Source organism: Diadema antillarum, unplaced genomic scaffold (assembly GCF_040938485.1).
Source record: "Diadema antillarum isolate AM-2024a unplaced genomic scaffold, OU_Dant_1.0 seq00001625_RagTag, whole genome shotgun sequence".
Classification (NCBI taxonomy): domain Eukaryota; kingdom Metazoa; phylum Echinodermata; class Echinoidea; order Diadematoida; family Diadematidae; genus Diadema; species Diadema antillarum.
Genome location: NW_027272334.1, coordinates 192,357 through 212,500, shown reverse-complemented (window position 1 = coordinate 212,500; position 20,144 = coordinate 192,357). Strand labels below are relative to the sequence as shown.

Below are 20,144 nucleotides of genomic sequence, written 5' to 3'. Positions count from 1 at the left end.
CAGTGCATAGACATACGTGGCTACACTGTGTAATGTTCACAAGTCATACACTCATGAAGACACGTTTATGTACATTACATGACCAAGTTATATAATATTGCAACTGATTAACAAATTACCCTTCGTCATCATAAATGATAACAGCGATTATTTAGTGTTTTGTAGTTGTACATGTAGCCATGATAAAAATCGTGAGCATACATACCCGGGTTGGACTCAAACCAATGATCTCCTGATTGCTAGACTGGCATTATAGCCACTGGACTACTGACCTTCTGTCAGAGCTAGTCCTGATCTCTTTAAATGGCAGTTGGTACTATGTATTTATCAAAATTAATGATTTTTGCATCGAGTAGTTTTTATTGCAACTGATCGACAAATTGACCTTCAGTAACGTAAATAACCACAGATTATTACCACTACTGTATGTCGTTAATATGATGTTTGTGTGTGTATACCGTGTATTATTTTTTTGTATATCCCAGGAGTTATGAAAGTCATACAACATGGACCATATTACGACCCACACTGATCAGTGTCCCCAGTTGCTGAATACCGTAAAACCATCAATTTTTGCATGCAGTTTAATTTTACGAATTTCACAAGAGCTAAGATTAGTGAACTTAGAATGCACACAAAAGTTCCTGTCTATACTACATGCATTGAATGCCATTGGCAATTCACAAAAAATTTAATGCAGCGAAAAAGACCGATGGCTCCAATTCGCAAAAATTTCATGCTATGAATATTTCTGGTTTTGCACTAAGTGCTGTTGGACACTTGGTGGTTGTAAAATAAAATTTGAGATGATCAATTCTTCATACAGTATAAGGATTTCAGGGTGCATGCACAAATTTTGGTGTAGGTGCACAATCTGCTGATACATAGAATGTCAAGCTCTTCAGGTTACCCATGATTAGACAAGCCAATGGAACACACAGGTCCTTCTGGAAGGGCCTTTACAAGTGTATGTATGTTTGTATGTATCAGTATGTATGTATGTATGGGATAGATTCTTCAAGATCTGATTTGTTAAATGTTGTTTGAAAGATACTACTGGAAACTAGTTAAATGACTAAACTAAATGACTTTTCGCTCACTCCCTTGTTGCGAAACTGTGTTTGCTTGTGCACAGTGAGATGTGTGACCGTTAATGTTGCATTTCATTCAAGAAAATATATAATATTTGACATTTATTTATTAAAAGAAATATATAATATCTATGCAAGTGTATTTGATTCAGTCCATCTATTTGTATTTTAAGAGTATGATGCTGCCTTCAGATGTATGTGTATACAACTATATGCATCACCGTAAGCATCAATACTGGCCATGATGAATTATTCAGTTGATAGAAACATTTACAATCAATAATACAATACTTCTGCATCATGGTAAACTGACATTAACTTATTGATGCAAAAGCAGGAAGAAGAGCTTAATCCAGCAAAAAATGCCAGTCTTTTGTCCGATTAAATCAAAACAATGCATTTCTAGCATCTTCCTTGAGTTTTACATTGGACTGTTCTCACGGTTTCCTCTTGTTCAGTTTTGGCCAGCCCATTTCCCAGGTACTTATTTCTTTTCCTTTGTAATGAAAAAATATTAGACAAAATGGCACTGTGCCCAGAATCAAGCTTCATTTACGTGATCTTTAGAGTTACTGTCTCTGTGCTCACAGCCACAAAAAAAAAAGGAGCGAGAAAAAGAAAAAAAAAGAAGAAATCTTTCTTGCCATTCCCTAGATGGGCAAACGCAATTTACATGGCCGGAGACTCGGGCATGTTATTAGATTGAAGGAAAGAGTTGAAGGCTTGACACAGTGCGGAGTGCTACCATGTTCATTACCTAATGGCCTTCGGGTAGAATTATTCCGGAATGGAGGTTTGGAGGGCGTTTCCCAGGAGAAGGGTTTGCTAATTGTCATGCTCGTGTGACAGGGTCTGTTTTGTTTTGTTTTTTTGTTGTTGCATCCATGGTAAGAGAGTTGGAATCGCACAATGCGGAAAAACTATTTTTGGACTGCGCGCACCACCGAGCACATCTAAAATGAGCCACGCGGGTATTGGTGATTTATTTCAGATCGCCAGTCCTGTCGTAAGGAGAAATAAGGTGTGTGCATTGCGGTCCAAACTTGTTTGCCTCTTGCATAAGGTGGGGAGAGTCTATGGTGGCTGCAAACTTCAAACAACATGCGTTGGCCTAGGCACACACATAATAGATGTGTAAACTTCAGTGGTGCGCTTCTAATTCAGGAGAAGCTGGGTGGAAGCAACTGTGCCTGCGGCAACTGTTGACTTGACTTATTGCACAGCTTTATCCAGGCAATTCACAAATGAAAACAGGACATTAATCAAATAACCCTAAAAGAGGAAAAAATCATGATGAGCTGAAGATGAAAGTTCTCTGTTCAGACACTATACCTGACTTTGATGAAGAACTTGGATCATAATCTGCTACACATGCCTCAGTCCAAGAAAAGGAAGGATGGCTTATAATGTATTAACCCGTTGAGGACGGTTTGATTTTGCTACAACACACATTTCTCATAGACACCTGTCGGAGTATACTCGGGACACGTCTTCAACGGGTTAAGACATGGTTATATGCACATATGACACATCAATATTTCATATTCTAATACAGTGCAGTCCCATTATAATGAGTACAGGTATAACAAAATTTTTTTACAGCGCAGTAAAAATTCTGGGCCCAAATTACGAAGTACCTAATTTTGTATAATTTATTTGTTCAGCCATAACGAAATTTTGATATAAAAAAAAGAGAACTGCCAGTCCCAAATACTTCATTGTACGGGAGTCTCCTGTATCAGGGTTTAGTAAATCACACCTTGCCACTGCAAATTGGCAACACAGAATAATTGTATTCTGACACAGAGGTGCTGAATTCTTTAATAGTGAACGATGAAGCCAGATTGTTCTTCAAATAATTTCAGATTGTTTGCCACTGCAACTTAGGTATTTTTGTCAAAAGCAAAGTCAAACAACCTTCAGAAAAATATTTTAGAATTGTTTTCCGAATGTATACAGTCATATAGTCCCAGAAACATGTACTAGGAGAGGGAGATTGAGAATAACATTGAAAATATTTTGAAAGGCAAGATCTGTATTTGATTTTATATGTGTGTTTGCAAACTTTGCCTTTTGACATTTTCAAAGAATAATGCGATATCAAACTTTCACTGTATAGTACACAGGCATGATAAATTCAAACAGCGATGTTGAAAGTACGGATCTGCACTATTCAATTCAGATATATATATACTAGGGTTAGTAAACAAATGATAATGATGAATGAAAGTCATTTTAATTGGTATGTTTCCATGATCATCAATCAGCATTTGAAGCTCACTGAATTGTTTCTTAGGCTATCACCAGGAAAATAACGAAAGTATGAGGTTGGCTTGAAACGTCTCGATGAAATTTGATACTGCCAGTCAATGGAATGAGTTTTAGATGGTTTGGAGGGGTAGGATGTGAGACTTAGCGCAATGATGGCCTATATGGGAAGTTAATTAGGCCTAATTAAGCTCTATCAAACAATAGATCAAATGAAGAAAATCAAACCTCTTGAAAGTCTAACTGTTAATGTCATTTTGATAACCGGTAATGTTGTAATTTTGGCACTGTCATTAGCACTGCCTTAAAGGGGATGGCTAGTAACTGATCAGTGGGAATCAGTGGGAATGCTGGAGGATGATTGTTCCAATCCTTGTGGGATTCATTTAAGAGTACATTATATATCTATTGTTGTGTGAAAATGATTTGCTTCAGAATGGTCTCATATTCAAGTAATGTGCAGTTTAATGTTTCCAGGTTAGCGTGCCTGGTCAGTGACGGGGCATTAATCTGCACATTACTTGAATATGAGACCATTCTGATGCAAATAATTTTCACACAACAGTAGATATATAATGTACTCTTAAATGAATCCCACAAGGATTGGAACAATCATCTCTTAGCATTCCTACTGATTCCCACTGATCGGTTACTAGTCATCCCCTTTAAATGTTTCTAGTTGAGTCTTTAAAAGACTTCAGCCACGTTCCCCTCCAAGAAATTGGTCCTTGTGAGAGAATGTTATGGCTTTCACTGTGAGTCTGGAGCACATTGTTTTTTAGAGTGTGAATTATTAAAGAATTATTAGGCTTGCTATGACATACATATTGCACTTACATGTACCAAATGATGTTTTGCTAGGTTACTTATATGGATGTCAGTTTTCTCCCCTCCATGCAGGATGTAAGCCTATGGGGCAAATCAATACAACATAATTTCAAATAGAAAATCTTGGTGAGCACATAAGATTTAGCAACACTTTCATTGAGATGATTAAAGCAGTGAAGTAAATTTTGCTCAGAGGTTCAGGGGTCTAAACAGTATGTGCTGCCTATTTTGCTTGTCTTTGAAGACATTCTTAACCAGTTTCCATTATGAATATTATTTTAGTTCATTCTTGGTCCCTTGATTTAGCTGTTTAAATGAAAAAAGACATTGAAGAGCTGCACCTGACTGTAACTTTATGGAATAGTCCCCACATTGGGTGTCATATGAAAGTCCACTATCTGTTTAGGAAAGTTCATTGTACTCTGTCACTTTCCATAGCATTCTATAAACTCAAACATCATGACAACTGGCAGTGTAGTTTGGTGGTACCACAGGGTTGTGCTGCGTGTCATGAATCTATCACAATTTTAGTGGCATAGCACCCATCTGCTTAATACATGACTGGCAAGAGATTCCTCATGTACATCTAGCTCAGAAATTCTGTGTGAGTCACATGACTCGAGTGGCGAGGTGTACCATTGCAAACTCATCTACAATTCTTGCTCCTTTTTTTGTTTTATTTTCTATGAAAATTATGTATATGAACCAACCTGACATGCAGGTCTATGAGGTGTGAGATGGCCTGGTAAGAGTGTAGGGTTGCCCAAACGGGAGAAGCGATATTCGCAAGTCATTAATGCTATTCATGGATTCTGTTCTTGAAATGTTGAACCACTGGAAGCCGTGACATGTCTCAGTAGTCTTGTCGTGGATTAATACATAATGCCACGTTCTGAGAGTCGAGACAACTCTTTCCATTCTGAAAGTGAATTCATTGATTAAGTTGCGATGACGCATCATGAGAAAGCAGTCATAGAAGTATTATAGAAGTGTAAACCTTTTTTTGCTCTTTTCAGAGTAAATTCAAAATCTATCTCCAGTCTAATCTTATCAAGTTATTCTGGTTTATATAGTCCCATGCACATTGATATCTTTCTGCAGATTAAAATGTTGTACTTTATTTATTTTTTTTGTCATTAAAAGCAAAAAAAAAAAGATATATAATGTCTCTTATTCCAGTAACTATGGCAATTGTATACCACCATGGTAGTACATTCAGTAGTAAGAGCACTGTACAGGGGGGTGTTTCATCAACGTTTGTCAGCGCTGACAACTGTCAGCCGCTGACAATTTCAGCAAAATCCTTGGTTTTGATTGGCTGAGATGCTCTGGTCACTGACTGTTACTATGGTGATTCAAGTTGTCAGCGCTGACAAACGTTGATGAAACACCCCCCAGGTCTGTTGCTGTCTAAATACAAGTGTACATGTATGTCCCTGATAATGGTATCCAGTATCCCAAATAATTCTTCATTGCAGCAAAGACACCATGTGTCTCCATGTGTCTTTGCTGTGGAATGTTTTCTTTTTTTCCAGCTGGATTCCTTCTGATGTCTCCCATTTGTTCTCTGTTTTACTTTTAAAAATTAATTTGGTCAAATGACTCTTTTTGATCAATTTAAGCAAAGCATGCTTAAAATGTGAAATGTTAACTGAGAGAAAAATTGCATGATGAAGAAACAAGTTGTTAATTCTCAATTGTATGAGAGTTTTGTGAAACTTCCACTTGACAGTTCTATACTTTAGGAAATATTAAAGTACTGTAAAATCTGAAATTTTCATGTATATGGAACTTGATTTGCCAGGAGCCATGATTCACAAAAGTGAGATGGATGCAAAAGGTTTTGTCTACGCAATACAAGAATGCTTTACACCATAATAGTCGGCAATTTGTGAAAGTTTCATACCGCGAAAAAGCCTATCAGCTTTGATTCTCAAAAGTTTCGTGCCGCGAGTGTATCTGGTTTAACAGTATTTGTCTGAGATGCCATGTTTACCTTACTATACTGTTGTATGCATATTTTGAACGTTGATGAATGAGTGACAAGATTGATGATATTTCTATAAAAAAATCAGACACAAACTCATTGACCCTCATTTTCCCTCATTCCTGCAGATCAAAGACTATGAAAAAAGGGACACCCTCGACGACAGACTAGAAGAGGCGAGGAGAATCTTCGATAACTACATCATGAAAGAGGTCCTATCATGTACACATGTGAGTATACAAAATCTCTACAAGATCTAGGATCGTCCTCCAAGAAACAAACAAACAGACTCACACACACACACACACACACACACACACACACAAACAAATTGCATGAGGATTCAATGACTGTAGAGAGATGAGAGTAACATGTGCTGATAGTTTGAGGAAAATCAGACTCTCTGGATAAAATTTATGAAGTTTTTGTCTTCCCCTGGAAACAGACAAACATACAAACAACCTCTATCTCTCACACACAAATCGTATGAGGATTCAATGACTGTAGAAAGATGAGAGTAACATGTGATGATAGTTTGAGGAAAATCAGACCTTCTAGTTAAATTTGTGAAGTTTTTGAAGCTTTCTGTAATGCCATGTGTTGCATCCTTTGGAATATTGTAACAAATTATGTCAGAGTAAAACAGGAAATAATGCATAAGAAGAATGTAAATGTATGAGAAGAATTTCACAAATCTTCATGTTTTTAATGGAATGTAAACATTCTCTTGAGCCATTACTGAAGTTTATTGAGGCATATGTTATTCTCTGTGCCTTTTTGATGAGGAAGGTCAAGTGCATTTTCAATGTCCAACAGAAAATGAAAATTGTTCAATTTCTTTCATATGTTTTCTTATCACTCAACTTTTGTCACATCACAAATTGTTGTGGAGGTTCTGTATTATGGTTGGCAAGTGGAATGAAACGAACCTGTAAAAATTCATAACTTTTTGACAGGTTGTCTGATTTTACTCAAACTTTCACTGAATGTTTCACAAATCTTTCTGCAATGTGCTGAATCCATACATGTACACCTGTAAGAATCTCTATTAACATTTAAGAATCTGTTTTGTCACTTTCTTCTCTGATTACAATCCTTGGTAAGCCTTCTCTTTATCTGTAAATTCCCTCCACTGGTGGCTCTGGTTGCAAATATATTTCATAATGAAGAAAGCTTTTCAAGCATATGTGCTACGCTACTGTAAAAGTGGACATTTTTTGCAGTGAGGAAATTCACATTTGTGCATTTCATGTGACAGAAACTAGCCCAAAATTAAAGCATGCAATTTTTTTTTGTTTGCTGTATGTAAGACTATTTTATGATTTGATTCCATGCAAATAAAGGCATGCAAAAGTCATCTTACCTTGCCAAGTAAAAAAAAAAAAAAAAAAATCACTTGTGCAAAATTTCCACTTTTACAGTATTCAGGTCTAATTCCTAATCAATTGTGATTGGCATCAGTGGAGGATTTTACTTCTTTTCAAACAAAATGTCTTGTTTGTAGACTTCATTTGGTCAGTGCAAAATAAGTAAATGAGTGAAAAGCTGTGATTATATAAAAGATTGAAGACTGTTATATAATGCTTCTTGAAAAGGAACTCCACCCCAAAAATAAATGAACTTCAAAATAAGGAGAACAATTTTCTCTACAGAACTATACAAAAATCACACAAATCTTTCTTATTCATTTCATATACAGAAATGACAAAAACTCATATTTCAGCTTAATAGATATAAAATTTCTCGTAAAACCACCCAAAATAAACAACAAATGTTAACTCTGTTATATCTTGGTATGGGAACATGATTTTACTTGTATTAATAGCTAAAAATAACAATTTTTCAGAATTCCATGTATGACATACATAAAAAATTGGAGGGTATGACATCATCAACTCGCTCATTTGAATATTCATAAGGACTGGTCAAGAAATGTTTCCGAAAATATGTGAAATTTCAAAATGTCATATTTTCCTTTAATATTTCTTATCCGATTTTTGTCATTTTAATATTGGTCTACAGGGAATATCTTTATCTTTCTTTTGAAGTTGATCTGTATTTGGGATGGATTTCTTCTTTAGTGTAATGAGATGAAATGGAAGAATCAAGGTAGTGATTTGTTGAATGGAGCTGGAAGACAGAGAATGGTACCTGTATTACATTTCTGTAAACCTTGCACTTTTTGATGTCGCCAAGTTTACAGAAGGTATGTTGCATCCACTGTGGGTGTGCATTATTTTGTGCCTTTAGAAGAAAATAGACTTTAGTGGAAATGTCATATCTTCACTCACGTCACATTCAGCGCGACGTATGCACCACACCCAGGTGACAATGATGGTCAGAGTCGTTCAATTTTCATCTTCTTTTGTAGACAAATAAAAAGAAACACAGGGATTGCAAGCTTACCAATGGCTATTTGAAAGGACAGCCTTGCCCCGGCTTTCTGTTTGACGTCTTGTCTTATAAAGCGTGTGTGTGGTGGTGTTTTTTTGTTTTTTTTTGTATTGCAGTTGAGACCTATTGACATTACGGGGAGAAATATATTTATTTATAGACAAATTTTAAATAATTTGGATTATAAATGCAAGAATTGTGAATTTTTGCATGATATTTGACATGTGTGATCTTCTGTGTTTGTCTTACATGAATCTACCCCCCTCAAGTCTATTCTTGTTTGTGTTTCTTTTTGATTTGCAATGTTTTAGTCAAATAAATTTTGACTCTGTACACACCTAGTAGCATGATAGCATATACAATGTGTATACCTAATCTTTGTTGTGAGTTTATTATTGCAGATTAAGAAGATACATTTTCTGTTGAGGTTTGTGTTATGAATGAGAAATGAGCAAAGAAAATTGGATTCCATCAGAATTATATTTCATACAACAATGGTTTTCATTGGCAACAGAGATACCAAATAACCAAGAAATGAATGTAAAATGGTCATAGCATACTAGCAGGGCTTTTCAATGGATTTTCATTGCTAGTCAGTTTACCAATATGTAGCATTTTATTGCTAAGAGCAAAATTGATTTTTTTTTAGTGAACTTCTGACTGAAACAGTGAAAGGATTGTATTTCCTCAAAATTATCATCAACGTTAAGTAGATGGTTCTCCCACTTTTAATTAATGTTGTACTGTATGTTAGACCAACTGCAGAGATGCATAAGAACACACATGTGCCAAAATTTTCCTGAAGTCCAAAAAATTGGTCATACGCTGTAGTGTTGCAACAACACTTAATGTTATCAACTCCTATTTAATGTCGTCTTCTCACCTCTATGGAAGCAAGAGTTGATGAAGATTCTCAAAAGAAAAAGGGTGTCTTTATAGTTTGTAATTCATTTTTCTTTTTCTTTTTCTTTTTTTAGGGGGAGGGGATACAGGTGTATTTTCAAGCCAGAGAATGATAAAGTTTTTGGAATGCAGGTTATGATGCAGGAGCTCTAATAGAGATTTTTCAATTTCTTTTTTGGACAGGGGTCAGAGATGAGTCATAGATAACATAAGTCTGTATTCATTTGTGCACGAGAGCATTGAAAAATGCAGAGAATCCATCTTGTTATGTTCATCTATGCATGCATATTGTAAAGACTTAATGGTGATGTGTTATTATTAGCTAGATGATGGTTAGTGTGCGGGTCTGTGGTAGCCAGTTAAGACCTGCAACGCCTTCAATCACAACTTCTAAGGAGCCTGCCCACCTTAAATTGCATCGTAGGTTGCATCATGAATGCCCCCGTCCCAACCCCACCCCCCCCCCCACTTTCGCACTGTTACAAACCTCCTCACTTTCACACAGTTTACAAAAGTGTGCATCGACTCAACCCATCCACCGAGGTGCCAGTGCATCTTCACAGTGCCAGCCGCATGAGAGGCCGATGAAAAAACACCTTGCGCATTTACCACTTGCCCCTCTCCCGCTTTCGCTACGTTCCCTATCAAGGCTGTCTTCCATATCCAGTGCGTTAGTGCAGTGACAGCTCTACACAGTGTAGCGCATTGCCATCGAGACGAAAGGGGCCATTTACAGGAACATAACAATGTGCCCACAAGAAAGATATCCCTGGTGCCACAAAGATTCTCTTTCGTACCTGAATGTTCAGGAGCGACTCTTGTGAAAGGGGTCTATTATATAGTACTATTAAATATTTGAGGTTTAGAGTCGTTAAAACGAGAAAGCGTACACTCTCGGTTCTGAAAAATTAATGCTACTCAGGACACAATTGAAGCAAAAAAGTCTGGGAAAAGGCTGAATTTATTATGAAGATGTTGATGGGCTGAAGAGTGGAGGGATGTTAATGGGTGCTAGCAAATGCATACAGCAAACTCCCATCTTACCCCTGGTAGGGTACAGTACATGCGTATAGAAACAAAAGCAATCACACACACACCTCTTTTTCAATCTGTCATATGTTGCCAATGTAGAGATTTGCTGTCATTCTTTTTCCCAGATATGCCACTATCTGTGGGTCGAGTTATAGCTTAAACTTGGTGGAAAATAATGAGGGTATTCTCTGTCTGCAGAGGTGTAAAATTATGTTGAAATCCGAGGTATTTTATAGCCATGCGTTGTGAGAAACCATTTGCTTTTTCCCATGTAAGAGGGTGATTTGATCCCCCCCCCCCAAAAAAAAATAAAAAATAAAAATAAAAAATACAGGGCCATCCTTTTATCTTGTATCGGTCAAAATTTCGGGATCGATAGTGGGTTTATAGAAATATCAGTTGCCTCAGGCTTCTAAAATACTTTAATCAGGTAACTTTCCTTGTCATATCTTCTCAGTTTCTGATAATTTTGTCTGGTGCTTACATTTGATGTTACAGTATATTGTATATCAAGTCTGAAGTCAAGCTGTGTGAGAAGTCCACATCTTGTGAAGATCTGCATGCTTTCATTAAATGCTGAATGCATTTTTGAGCCACCTTTAAGCCTTAGTGCTGTCAACTGTTATGTTGTTATAATGAATTGTTATTTAAGGCTGTGTTTCTGCTCTTAAAACATCCAAAGTATATATTTTATCATACACATATGAATAAAGCTCTTTGTCTCAAGTAGAAGATATTTACTCGTAGGCTCACATGTTGTTTTTCTTTACATGTGGCATTCAAGTATTAAACCAGGAAACTCTGGTGCTGCCACCTGATGATGTTTGGCGCACCACTGCCAGTGAAATGATTCTTGAATTGGTGGAATCTGGGGGGGCATTTCATGAAGGAACTTGTCGGATAAAATATCTGACAAGTCAGTTATATCCGACAAGTTTTGAGAAATTCTTTAGTCTGATTGGCTGATTTCTCTGAACTTGTCGGATATAATTGACTTGTCGGACAACTTGTCGGACATTTTATTTGACAAGTTCCTTCATGAAACGCCCCCCTGATCCTTCACATGAATGATCACCTCCTTCTTCTGTCTTGCTTACTTCCCTGTGCAGCAATTCTCCAAGGAGGCAGTAGAAAACGTGAGACAAAAGCTGACGAATCAAGAAGCCAAACCGGACCTCTTTAGCGTAAGTATCTCAGCACCCGACACTCCATGGATCTATGCTATATTCATTTTGTCTCACACATGTAACTGTGATGAAGGATAATCTCGACAGAGAGTTAAAAAAAAAGGACAGACAAAGTGAGATTTGAAATCAAATCGTTGCAAGTATTATTGCCGTTATCATTATTATTTTTTTTTATTTTTTTATTTTTTTAACCAGCATTATATTTTTATCATCAGTATTTAGTTTATTGTTATTGGTTTTACTATCATTACCATATTTTCATTATGATCATCAGTATTGTTGTTTTTGTTATTATTGCTTTTTTGTTGTCATGCGTGTTCAGGCATTTTTTTGGCATTTCCTCAGCTCTGCAGAAGATGTTGCATGAACAATGACCGCATTGGATATGACCACTCCTCTTCCATGGAGGACATGCCATGATAGAGCATTTGGTTGTCATTTCCCCTGCATCCAATTTTATTTTTTTGGGCACACTGAATACAGAAAAGCCGAAAAGAGCAAAGTGCTTCGGATGGAATCCAGGGCCCCCCATGAATATCGCAACGATGCGCCGTCTTTTTAAAAAGTGAAATATTATACCCGGCATTGTGCTCTAGTTCAATCATCTGTATGTACCGTCAGACCACAGGAAAGCATGCAGCGTATGCTCGAGGAACACTCAGTGCAGCAGACATACACATTTGTGCATATATGTGCATACAGACATACTATGTACACATATGATACGTACAAACAAACAGCTACTCTGGCGGACACACATGCAATATGAATGATTTAATATAAACATGCATAACCCATGCATACGCACTTGTACATGCAAACAGTCAGTCTGCACATCCATTATGAAAATACAGAAAATTGCCGTCATACTTCTAGTACATGTTTAAAGGCCCCACCCCCCCCCACCCCAAAAAAAAGAAAGGAAAGGAGAAAGCTGTAGACATTGAAGAAAGTCCTGTCACAAAATACACGTATTGACAGATGAATCTACTGAGAGACGGAATTTGATTGCGACGTGGATGAGTAGGGCATTGGTCAAGATAGGCAGGTGATCAGGAAGGGACTGTATTAATTTTGTGTGAGGAAGATTCAATGCGAGGACTGAATAGAGCGTAGACAGATGAAATAATCATCGTCGTCAAGAGTCGGAGATCAATCCTTACACGGATGAGGAGCACAATGCTTTAGATTGACAGGTGACGGGTGAAAACGCTGTATGTGAGTCAAGTAGGTTCAGTGTAGAAAGATTGGTCATAGCGTGTCTTGAAATGGAAGATGGATTGAGAACTGGAGGCATAGGAAGATGGAAGGGAGAAACATTGGGGGGGGGGCAGGAGGGGGAAGGTAAGGGGGAGGGGGAGAAAGAGTATGCCAGGGGTGCATAAACCAAAATTATTGCATAATGCTCAGATTGTAAAATGATAGCTGCTTTACATACATGGACTATTGCGATTATCTGTATTTCTTATCACTAGCTTAAATCTTTAGTTTAACTCTTTCGATGGTGATGATAATAGTCTAGAATGATTGCTGTCATTATTCTTTCAAATCAGGTCTGTCAATGTTTTTATGCTTATTACTTCATGATCGTTATTATCTTGTTGTCTAGTGCAAGTTGTGAGGCACTGTATTTAATAGCTAGAACAGCAACTCCTTCATGCTGTACTCTCAAAATCTGGAGTCTGTACTCTGTGAATAATTTGAAATATGGTATAGGAACCCATGTAATGAAGGAAGAAGCAAAAAAATACAAAAAAGGAGACCAGGGCCCTGTTTTATGAAGAGTTAAAATTGAACATATAATTGATTTCAACTGTAAGTCTATGGCAGCCTGTGTGTTAAGGAAATTTAAAATCAATTTTTATCTTTTGATAAAACGGGGTCCAAGTGTGATAACACAGTCATTGTAACATGCTTGCACATTACTGAGAGCATGAATTCATTCCTACTGGGATGCTCTGACACACGGACATTAACACCCTTACACTAAAACACATTCACACACTCACACACACACAGACTCACACACGCACATGCTGTCATGCACACATACATGTACAATCACACACAGTCACACATACATACGAATACAAACACACACACACATACACACACATACAGACAGCAAGACAACTGAACATATATGCGTGAGACCTCTCTTCTCTCTCTCTATCCATCTCTCTCTCTCCTTTCTTCTCTCTCCCAACATGAGAGAACGTCCGCCAAAGTTATTACGTGCATTTGCATAATGCATGCTCAGCTGTATCTCCCTCGCAAACGAAATGGCGTCCCGTGTCTCGAGCACACCCAGCACTGCACGCAGCCGGGAACGCTGAGGAAGCCTTGTGTATCGGGGGTCTAATGTTACATGTTACCCAGTGTCTTCAGCAGCTCCTCCGCTGCTACAGACAACATACTGACAGTATGTTGCCAATTTGGACGGGCTACAAGGAATGAGCAGTAGCCGGTGCACTGTTCCAATAAGCCGATGCACTCAGAAGTGCCGGCTGTGAAGACTTCGTGGCAGTTGGCAACGTTTAATTTCCGCAGTGGGATGGTGAAAGATTTACGGCCCAAATATTGCACGACTGACTGGAATTTTGATTTGCAGGAACAGCGCTAAATGTTATGTACTGTATTGAAAAAAAGTAAAAGAATAGGAGATATTCAATGCTTTTAATCATTATTAAGAACATGTGGCTTACCATTAGGGAATACTATGAAGCTGAATAATCATAAAAAGCTTTCGAAAGGTGCAATGTGCAATTATAAAAGGAAAAAACAAACAAAGGCCAGGTTTATAGGGTGTGAATAAACATGATTTCTCAACTTAATAACTTTATTTTGATTCTCTGTCAAAAACACAAGCTTGAGAAGAGAGCTTCAGGCCTACACTGTATTTCCATTTCCGTGATGATGTATACTCACATGAGTATATTTGTCATATTCCTCACCATGCATATCAAGAAATATGTGTACCGCTTAAACTCAGACTGTAGGTTTGATTTCAAGGGAAGTTTGGCATGATTTTCTACAACTTAACATCTTCATTGTCATTAAAAAAATGTGATGTTAAAGCTATTGATATCCATCACATTAGAAAAAAGGGATGTGGTTGTTAAATCCACCGTTATTTGTAAAATATGGGTCTTGATTGCAGCACACTGATAATATTATTATTATTTTTATTTATTTATTTATTTTTTTGGGGGGGAGGGGGAATTGACCCCTTAAAAGGGCATTGTACCGGTTTTTTATTTTTTTATATGTTGTTCTTTTAATTCTAAAAGACCCAGCGGTGCAAACAGAATCAAAATTTCATAACGATTTAGTCCGTAATTTCATGTTGAAAATGGAAATTTTTTGGCGAGAATTATGCTAATGAGCTGACGAGCCCGGATGTCGTGATGTCACAGGTGCCAAATGTTTCACTGATTACAAGCCCTCGCATACGCGTGCGTTAAATCGTGCCGAGTAGCAGACGACGCTTAAGCCCAATTTAGCTAGCAGGCGGCACTTGTGTACTGTCCTATCCATGCAGCTGTCTCAAATTGCAGCTGAACCAAATCGCACCAAAATTACAGGATATACTTCTAAGCATATTTCAAAATACCGTATTATATTTGAACGAAATCGGTAATCGAGAAGTATCAATATTGACGCCGAATTTCAAGTTGTCACACTAAAAAAACCCTCACACTTCGCGAGAGATCTTGGTAAACGCGATATGCACAATCTAGAACTGAAGTTAGCCGACTAGTGCTGTGCGAACGGGGAATTTACGCGGGAACTAAATTTAAAAATGTCATGATTTTAGCGATTTGTGTGATTTACGAACTTTATTTTTCATTCAACTTAGCTCAAATTATTTATAAATTGATTTCTTGCTCCCGATTACTTGAAAGATTTGTCTCATGATATTAGATGGCTAACTTCAGTCTGTGCGTGCGCAGGCACTAGGCAAGTAGGGCTAATACGCCGCGATCACTCTTGTTTATTCGTACAGAGCAGATTGTTTTTAGCGACGACAGGAAAGTCGACAACTTCACTTACGCTTCTCATCTTGAGATTTGGTTCCAATTAGCGTGAGCAAGTGGACATGAGTCATAAAATACTTCTTGTGATTTTGGTGCAATTTGGTTGGGTGAATTTTGAGATATCTACATGGATACGGAAGTACTCCAGCACTATGCCTACACCAGCGCTTGGATCGCGAGGCAGTTGCACTGTTTGTATCTACGTGGTCGGGTCGGGCCACTCTTCCGAGGTATGGGTCCTACTATTGTACTAAAACTAGATCTAAATTCTAAGTTACCGTAAAGTTCCGTGTATAAGACGCACCCGTGTATAAGACGCACCCCTAATTTCGGACCTAAAATTATAAAAAAAAAAAACACGAAAATGTCCACGCAAATATTGCGTGTGTCCTACATATTATTTCAGCTCAATATTTCCCTAGAATGCAGCATGTATTTGCTCTATTTTTCGTTTCCTTTTATATTTTCTTTTAACGGTATTCATCGGATATCAACAAAATATGGAAGACGCAAAATGCGAGACTTGTCTCGGTACTCACTAGCTATTTGTTTCGCCTTTCAATCGTGGTATATGTGTCATGCATATCATACTCATGAGTAACAGTACGATCTTTGCTGTCATACATAGCAGAGGGTGTCTCGCATATTGACGCATGTCAGAGTGGAAGGTTCATTACGAAAAATAAGAAAAACATCAACAAGTGTAGCAGAGGGATCATACGGCAAGGCGTACGGTGCGTACGGTAATTACACTCATGCACTGTTACCAGTAACATGTGTGTCTCTTGTACCATGCTTATATGCACAGTGCTAGCCTTTTGCAAAAGGCAGCTCGCTATAATTTCAGCACAAGCACACAGAGAGCAATGGACTTGCACACACAGCGCGCAACGGGCAAGCGCGCTTCGATCCGATCGCTGTGTGCACGCGAGTCCATTGCAAAAGCCTCTCTGCATAACATGCAGCTGCTGCCTTTGCCAAAGGCTTGCTAGCTAGCTAGCTAGCTAGCTACAGCACAGTGTAGCTATGCTATCCTAGCTGGTCGAACTTGCACTCGTGAAATGAAGAGCAAACGAACGACATGGATATGCATGCATGCTTCACACATCGTTCATATTTACGGTGGCACCGTGTCGATCCTACTCTGTATTTTACAGCTTTTGTCTATGGCTATATTGATACTAGTACATTGATAAGTTTTACGGTATCGGTAATTTAGTAATGATACCTGTACATTGCGTATTCCAGCTACTAGGTTGGCTGTTGGTAGCTTGGTAGACTGACATCGGTAGCATACAGCAGTGCTGTATAGTGTTACAGCTGTTGTCTAATGGCCAGATTGATACATCGTTACTGCACAAGGCCGATGTAAGTTTATCTCGTATTTGCAGCTTTTGTGTGTGTCCAGATTGAAAGATCGCTCTTTTATCCGTAAGTTCTAGTGATTGCTTACCTTCCAAACGTCGATGGGCATACATGGCCCCAAGTTGGCCTTATAAAATTGGGTGTACATGACGGATTTTTTTCCGTGATTCGACTGTACCCGTGTATACGACGCACCCCCAATTTTCAACGTTTTCCGACGAAAAAATAGTGCGTCTTATACACGGAACTTTACGGTAGTCCTTGGTGTTAATACGACCACCATGAGATTTATCTCGACCACAAAAACATTGAAAAGTCATAAAGCAGATACCTTACCTGCAAAATTCAGCACAGAAACAACAGGGCCTGCAGCACAAGGGCCTCTAGCGGCAACGCTTGACCTTGGAGTCTGGACTTTCGTCTGGACTTTCTTCAAGTTCTGGCAGCAGGCCATTCGGGGTATGTATTGCATACGAGACGTTTACGCTGTGCCTATTATTAGCGCTGTGCACGTACAGCTAGCTGTCGACGGAGCGGCGAGTAGAGTCTTCTCCTCGGTCCTTGACTGCTCACTAGTCCTAGTCCTAGTTCTAGTCTAGAGTCTATATGTACTGAGTGCCGTTTTCTTCTAACTAGGCGTAAACCGTGATTGCCGTTGACTATTTTTTGGATTTAGATTTTAAGAATCACTCAGTCCTCATCTTCGTTAGATAGTTTGAACTGTGATGTCGAACCATTGATCGCTCATCATCAATGCATAGTTAGTTCAACGTTACTTTTTTTACAAATAGTTTTCTATGGGCAGCACGTTCGGACAATGATGCCAATTTCATTTTGCATATCTGGAATATTCCCCACAAATTTGGTCTAAATAAAAAGTTTTTGAAGAGATTCCTTTTAAAAATTAATAAATATTGTTTTACATGTTTATTTCAGCTCCATATTGCAATTTTACTAAATAACAGTTTTTGCAGTACTTCGTGTGAGATTTCATCAGTAAATTGACATGTGTAGAACCTTTCTAGTTCGTTTTGCTAAATTCGGAGGTTGGCACCTGTGACGTATGCCAAATTGTGTGGATCGTTCCTTGGCTTGCTCGTTTTCATTTTTTTCAAAAAATCGTTATAGGCTTATCCTGGGTTTTAGAATCCTCTCTTTCCAGTTGTAGGCATCAAAAAATGTAGATTAGAATTATCAGACAAGTAGAAAATGTCAGTACAGGTTTCTTTTAAGAAATGTCACTTGATAGTTCATTGTATTGAAACAGTGCAGGAAAAACAGTGATATATGATTAAGGGAAACATAGGCCATCATGGTTAATGAAGCACATACCAATGAAAGTGAATGGTAAGCTAAAAGCATTATAAAAAAATGTGGTTTCATAAGCCATTATTTGTTCTTTAACTACCAGCTTCCATTATGTATCCTTGATCTACTGTATACGCTATAATTTTCGCGTACATAAATTTTCGCGAATTGCCGATGTCACACATTTTCGCGAGTGGTTAAATTCGCGATTGGGGGACCAGAAAAAAATATGAAGTGGCAAAGAAAGTGTGAATTTTCAACTTACTAGCATATAAGAATGATACTAGTTATACACTGCATGAAAAAGACTTGCTAAACTCTGCGAACTAGATCTAGTAAGTTAGAATTCAACATTTTTGAAGTGGTTAAGTCCATCGCGCTAGATTTCTGACGAGTGGTCCCCTTGCGATAATGGATGGGCTCTCTACAGTATTCGTAAGTAGACGTGGACGTGCGTAAACAAGATTAGCCAGTATGGTCTGTTCGATAAGCTGTGACATGGTATTCTAGTACTGAAATGTTCGTATCATCAAGGCAAGGGATTCATTTTGGAAGGTAATATTTTCGCGTGTTGTTAATTTCGCGAATAGCTCCCGACTCGCGAAATTCGCGAAAATAAAACCCCCGTGAAATATATAGCGTATACAGTATTATGATTCTCTCTGCAATGAAATACATGACCAATAAGTTACTACTTCAGAAGATATGATACTAAAACCTGACTTCAGTTATCATTCAACAGGTTTCCCTCACATTGTTTGTCATTGACAATTATTGATATGGAAATGTATTGTCATTAAATGAACCTGAGTACAGAAAATAGATTGATTACTATCATTCCATTGCAGTTTAAGCTACAAGAAAAAACAAATCAAAGATGGATTAGATGTGTTCTTATAATGTATTACATTGCCAGATCATTCTTTAAAGATATCTCTATTTCAGACAAAAACCCAAAAGTCTGTCAGAATTAGAATTAATACTTTAGCACCATCATACAAGTTTACAACAAATTGGTTAGAAAGGCAGGAAGTCCCTAACATCCAACTGATCCCAAATTATGAAATGTTTTCATTTTTTTTGTAACTCATTACAGCATATCACTGAATAACAAATCCCCCCTCCTACAGAAAAAACAACAACAAATTTTACATTCTCCATGAAGACCATGCCAAGAAACAATGAATGCATTTGAAATAATGTGGATCGGTATGAGCAATGTGAAGCCATCCATAGTCGATGATATTTTCCATCGACAGAAGCTGTCCATCAAAGGTTGATTCAAAGACAGTGTGAAAAGAATTTTAATCATCACTCTTGTCAGTGGAATGTTGTTGATTTCCAGCGATTGAGGACAGCATGAGACATGCCCAGGTGTTAAGGGAAGAGTTCTGGTCAGCTGTCTCATGCCTAATTCGATTTCAATTAATGGCTCTGTCCTGCCCTACCTCTGACATTTTAGCTCGTTGCAATCCAAACCTCGGATAGCCTCGTTTGGCCATATTAGCTGGCGTGTAAAAAAGGTTGGATTTCTGCAGCTTTCATTATTTGAACAGCTGTCACAATGTGACCTAAATGTGGAACAACCATTGCAAAGCGGTTTACGCTGTGTTTAAAGGGATGTAATGATCTCATGAGTACGCACCTTGATATTGCATTCAAACAAATCAACCTGTTTAACGCGTAGCCTTTGTAGGGACCAGTTTTTAATACCTGTGTACTGGAAATATTTGATATAGAATCG

The 20,144-nt window shown here is 37.9% G+C and overlaps 1 protein-coding gene across 3 annotated transcripts in view; it reads left to right on the top strand.

Annotated features, from left to right (window-relative positions):
- Positions 1–20,144, top strand: part of LOC139711201 (G protein-coupled receptor kinase 3-like) — a 124,327-nt gene that overhangs the window by 50,314 nt on the left and 53,869 nt on the right. For all 3 annotated transcript variants that reach the window (XM_071623119.1, XM_071623120.1, XM_071623118.1), the window contains exons 4-5: positions 6,303–6,404; positions 11,613–11,687. In XM_071623119.1, coding sequence (XP_071479220.1) covers positions 6,303–6,404; positions 11,613–11,687 — 177 coding nt within the window. The remainder of the gene's footprint in view (positions 1–6,302; positions 6,405–11,612; positions 11,688–20,144) is intronic.